This window comes from Nicotiana attenuata, unplaced genomic scaffold (assembly GCF_001879085.1).
Source record: "Nicotiana attenuata strain UT unplaced genomic scaffold, NIATTr2, whole genome shotgun sequence".
NCBI classification, from domain to species: Eukaryota; Viridiplantae; Streptophyta; class Magnoliopsida; order Solanales; family Solanaceae; genus Nicotiana; species Nicotiana attenuata.
Window position 1 is genome coordinate 122,651 of NW_017672632.1, and position 5,537 is coordinate 128,187.

General features: G+C 40.1%; 1 protein-coding gene across 1 annotated transcript; it reads right to left on the reverse strand.

Moving 5' to 3' along the window:
- Nucleotides 1–479: 479 nt before the first annotated feature.
- On the reverse strand, nt 480–1,443 carry LOC109213907. Its single transcript, XM_019377747.1, has 2 exons — nt 1,045–1,443; nt 480–911 (listed from the first exon to the last, which is right to left on the reverse strand). Exons 1-2 carry the CDS (start codon nt 1,441–1,443, stop codon nt 480–482), a joined length of 831 nt encoding a protein of 276 aa, XP_019233292.1.
- Between the last annotated feature and the right edge of the window lie 4,094 nt (nt 1,444–5,537).

Consider the following 5,537-nt stretch of genomic DNA (forward strand, 5'->3'; position numbering starts at 1 on the left):
TATTTATCCTTTAGTGGTTTCACAAGCCATGTTAAATCCATTCAACACCCGTACCACTTGTACAATTTGGTCTTGTAACCCTAATTGCTCCACGACCCTCGATCTAATGATGTTGGTTGAGCTAACTGGATCAAACAGCACATGAATAACTCGAGATTAATTGATAAGCAGGGATATTACCAGCGTATCATTGTGAGGCTGTATGATGCCCTCGGCATCTTCGTCACTGAACAAAATGGCTCCCTCCGGGACATAAGCCAGGGTGAGTTTTTCCCTTGTGATATATACTTTAGTGCGCTTTATCATTGGTCCTTGGGGGATATTGACTCCTACAACGATCATGTTGATCACGTGTTGAGGCTCCTCTTGTTCGACTTGTTTGTTAGCGTCCCTGTTCCTAAAGTGGTTTTGGCTCGATCACTCAAAAATTCTTGAAGGTGCACGTTGTTGAATAACCGGGCAACTTCTTCTCTTAATTGTCAGCAATCTTCGGTCATGTGGCCGTGAGTGCCATGATACTTACGCATCAAATTGGGATCTCTCTGTGTCGGATAGGACTGCAGAGTTCGGTGCCACTTGGTCTCCTTAATGTGTCCTATGGCTGACACGATGCTAGCAGCGTCCACGTTGAAGTTGTATTCCGATAATCTCGGTGCTTCCCTGCTCCCTAGCGGCCTATCGAACCCATTTTTGCTCATCAGGCCTCGGCCACCTCGATCTCTTCTCTGCCCGTTCCTTGCGGGATGACGCCCAGATTCGTTTCCCCTTCGGTCTGCATTGTATGATTGATACTGGTCTCGGATCAGTCTTGGCTCTTGATCAATGGCCCTCTTAGACCTATCTTTGGGTCTGATGGGGTAAATAGATCCAGAAGAGGCCCCGAGTTGGTCGTCCTCGACTCTGATCTTTGACTGGTACCGGTTTGGACGTCAGCGCAGGTTACCGCCGGGTGTTCCACTAAAATTTGTCTTAGCTGTTGAGAGCCAAGGAACTTCGGGGGTTGAGCCCCTAAGTAAACGCCTAAACAGCCTAATCATCTACAACCGGAGGTAAGTCTATCCGTTCCATCTGGAACCTCGACATGAACTCCTTGATCATCTCGTTATCCCTCTGTTTGACCTTGAAAAGGTTTGACTTTCTAGTCTCGACCTTGATGGCCCCGGCATGGGCTTTTACGAAAGCATCTACAAGCATAACAAACGAATCAATGGAATTTGGGGGCAAGTTGTGATACCATATCATTTCTCCCTTGGACAAAGTTTCCCCAAACTTCTTTGGTAATGCCGACTCAATCTCATCTTTTTCCAGATCGTTCCCCTTGATTGCGCATGTATAGGAAGTCACATGCTCGTTTGGATCCGTGGTCCCGTTGTATTTGGGGATGTCGGGCATACGTAACCTATTTGGGATCGACTTTGGTGCAGCGCTCCAGGGAAGAGTCATCTCGATAAATTTTCTGGAGTTCGGTCCTTTCAATATCGGGGGTGCCCCCAGGATCTGACAGACCCTGGAGTTGTATGTTCCCACCTTCTTGTCATTAGCCTCAATCTTTTTCTCACCTGACTCCACTCGTTTTGGCAACTATTCGAGCTTCTTCATCACCTCGAGATTTACCCCGAGCTCAGCTTCACCTGGTCTCTCGATAATTTTCTCATCTCTTTTAGTGCTATCCCGGGATCGTTCAGGCTCGAGCCTGTTGGGGGCGTGGCGTTGATTCTGCAGCTGCGCTATCACTGCCTGTTGAGCCTGCAATATTTCGAAGATAAGCTGCAGGCTTACCCCCATCGCCTTCGCCTTCGGGCACTTCTCGAGCTATTGGTCGGGGTCCTCGCGAACACTATTTTCGGGATCAGTTGGCAAATTGACGTTGATGGCCACCTGCGAGTTAGCGTCGACCGGATCAGCTGGGACACCATTGGCATCGACAGGGGCACCTAGTTACTGGGCACCAAATTATTGTTTTCGCCGTGATGGCCAAACTTAGTGTCAACGTTCAAGTGAGCAAACTGAGAATTTGACATTTTTGTGCAAACCTAAAATTAAGACTTGAAAGAACAAGCGTAAAATAGGGTTTGTTATGGAGGTTCGTATCAAATCACCACTATTATCCTTAGCCCCACGGTCGACGCCAAACTGTTTACCCCAAAATAGGGTAACAATCGAATTTGTGCGTGATTTTAAGGATATGTGGTTTAATCCAACATGAACAATTAAGAATATCAAATAAATTAGTTAGAAATGAAATAAACGTTCAAACTAGTTGCCATATTATGGCCAAGCCTGAATTTAGGCTGACTAATGACCTTACCCTCAGTTGGACCCTCGGTTCAAGCCCAGTCATGAATGAAGAACAGAACAAATGAGCAAAACTTGAACAATAGCTAAAAGGCAGAAAATAAATTTGTGTCACACCTCTTTTTTACACACCCCGGAAGGGGATATAAGGGAGTTTTTCCAATTAAAGTGATATTATTTGAAATGGGATTATTTGATTTAATCAAAGTCGCCACTTGAAATATTTTAAATGGTGTCCCAAGTCACCGATTTATTTTATATCCCAAATCGAGGAAATTTCAACTTTCCTTTTGAAGTCTGCGAACCAGAAATTCTGAGTAAGGAATTCTGTTAACCCGGGAGAAGGTGTTAGGCATTCCCGGAATCCGTGGTTCTAGCATGGTCGCTTAACTATTATAATTAGCCTATTATATGATTTTAATACATGTTTTAACCTATGGTATATTTTAACTTATTAGCCGCTTTTAATTAATTTTTGGAAGATTCAACGTTATCTAAAACACATCTTGAACCACGCCACATGAAATGCACCCGCGGTCCATGACACATTTCATTTAACGTTGTTGAGAATTGGAGTTGGGTCACATAAAATGCACACCCGAATTTAGGAAATTAATTTAAAAATAGCGCGCCTAAAGCAACTACGCACTTTAAAGTTAATAACAAGGTTTGCGAGGGCCATGAAAAATTCAACTAATGGCACACCTCGATTTCTTAAAAAGTTATTATTAATTATCCGAGGGCCATGGGTTATCTAATATTGCATTATGGCACACCCCAAGTCTAATTTTTAAAGGATGTTTGAACTAATCTTTTGAGGGCCATAAATTATATCTTGCCTAATATGGCACGCCTCAAGTCTAATTGTTCAAATGATCTCTTATTTTTAATCATGAGGGCCATAAACTATTGGTGTTATTTAATATGGCACACCTCAACTTAGGTAAACGAATTATTTAAAACAACATAATTAAAAGCAATTGACTGCGTGACTACCAGTTACAAAAAAAAGGTGTTGGGCTTCTAGACTGGAATAGGCCCAAGAGAATGAATGGGTGAAGGGCAGTCCAGGCAATTAAGTCTTCTCACTGACTGGGCCAGCGTTGAGCCCAACTCTCATAACAGAAATTCATACAAAATGATTTAAACACAGATCAACTAAGGCTTCATGCCATCTGAATTTGAATTAACTTTTTTCAAGAGCTGTCGTTAAAATCCTTTACTCGTTGAGCCCAACAAACTCTCTTAAGAGAATTAGCACCTGCTGAAAGCCATGAGGCCCCAGGTCGAGCCCATAATAGGGCTAAGCCCAGCAGTAGCAATCAAGTGAGCTACTAGGCTCGAGAAGTAGGCCCGAAGTGAATCCCCATTCATGACAAAGAAATGACAATTAAATAATATGGCAACACTTAAACTTTGGAAGGGACCATTTGAACTCAACTGACTAACAAAGATGCACAATAATTATGAGGTGAACAGTAGGCTTTGAATGCTATAAAACCAAATCACATGTCTAAAAGAAATTCAGTTCTTTGAATTCAATGAAGGCAGAATTGTATAGCATCCTTATTTGATCCAATCCCCAAACTAACATATAAACAACTAGAACGAACTTTAAACCTTAACCCAAACCTTTTGATACAAGCAATGAACGAAAATTTTATGAAAATGACATGCTAACTATTCTGAATCCAGAAATCATCAGTCTTCAGTAGAATCAAACAGAAGAAACAAACACAAACATCTTATACTACATCTGCAACAGAAGCAAAACTAACAGAATTCCCATAAAACTAAACTAGTACAACACATGAAAGAAATGGAGAAGCACAAGAAATAAAACTCAAATACGACTTGTATTCAATCAGGGTTCCATTCGAAATACATGTTCACATTTACTTATTGTCCATGATTTGAAAAATACCTGGAGTGCAATAGAAAAAACAAGGAGTTAGCAGCAGCAGCAAAATCAGCTTAAAACCAGGAATAGAATAGTGCCAAGCAGCAACTCAAACCAAACTTTTAACCCCAAACTCATGCCATTTTCCACCCAGATGCATGACTTTGAAGCTTTTTAGAAATTATAACTCACAAAGGAATCAGAGAACCAAAAGCCAAGCCGAATTTAAGCAAATTTCAGTACTTTTGCATTTGAAAGAAAACTCAGCAGTTTCTAAAGTTTTTTTCAGTGTTTTCAGTCTCTAAAAATCTGACTTGAGAGTGAAGTAATCAGCCTTTTATAGAGAAGTTTTAGGGCAGCAGAAATAATTTCAGTTTTGCCCTTTACTCCTTTTTTAATTTTCGTTTTTGCTATTCAGTCCTTAATTCAAAAATTAGGTTTTTAAACAAGTCCCAAACCCACCTTCCTAGCAGCTTCCTAAATCAGTTATGAGAGATTCCCTAAACTAAAATCCCTAGACTACCCTTAGAACCCTTGTCAATTACCATCAAACCACATGGGTCAATTCTGACCCAAGACATAAACCACAATGAATGGGTTTCCTTTGAAAATGGTCAGAAATGAACCCAAAGCCCAAACCAAATCAGAAATCAATTTTAGTGATTCAATGAGAAACAGGAAAAGAAACATATGAACGTTTTCAAACTAAAGGCTTGATTGATTTTTAACTAATATAAATAAAACTAGAATTAAGCTAGATGACCAAATCAAACAACATCTAATTAAGCTAATTTATAAGAATAAAACAAAAATCAGAAGCTTAGCATGACCTAAATAAAAGTTAAACATGCAAACGAACAAACCAAACAAAATTAACGAACAACTTTTAAAAATTTAAAAAAAAAAGGAAAAACTGGAAAGCAACGGAATAGATATGAACACCAAACAACCAAAGAAAAGACCTAGATTCAAAAGTTAAAATTTTTACTAAATTCATCAGAAGAAACTAACTAAAGAAAAGTAGAAGAAAGAGAAGGGGAATAGATGGTGAAACAACAAAAAACAGACAGAAAAACTGAAGAAAACGTACCAACTTAACTCGAAATAACGTTGGATACCCTGATTTAAACGAAACTGATGCTAATCACTTGTTCTTTGTCAAGAACAAACGAACAGCATCAATTTTGTGTTGAATCAGACTTCAAAGCTCGAAAAAACCGGAAGCCTATGATCATGCATGCCACGGGTTCAAAGGAAGTTGATTTTGGGGCTTAGGGCTTCAACCTTAGATTCAAGATTCGAACCAGTCTAGAGGGATTTGAGGGAAGTTAGTCAAGGATTG

Excerpts from the sequence above, each read along its gene's own strand:
- LOC109213907 (XM_019377747.1), bottom strand. The coding sequence starts at position 1,443 with ATGACTCTTCCCTGGAGCGCTGCACCAAAGTCGATCCCAAATAGGTTA. Across the intron at positions 912-1,044 it reads AACGGATAGACTTACCTCCG|TCAAAGATCAGAGTCGAGGA; the intron begins GTTGTAGATGAT and ends AACCGGTACCAG.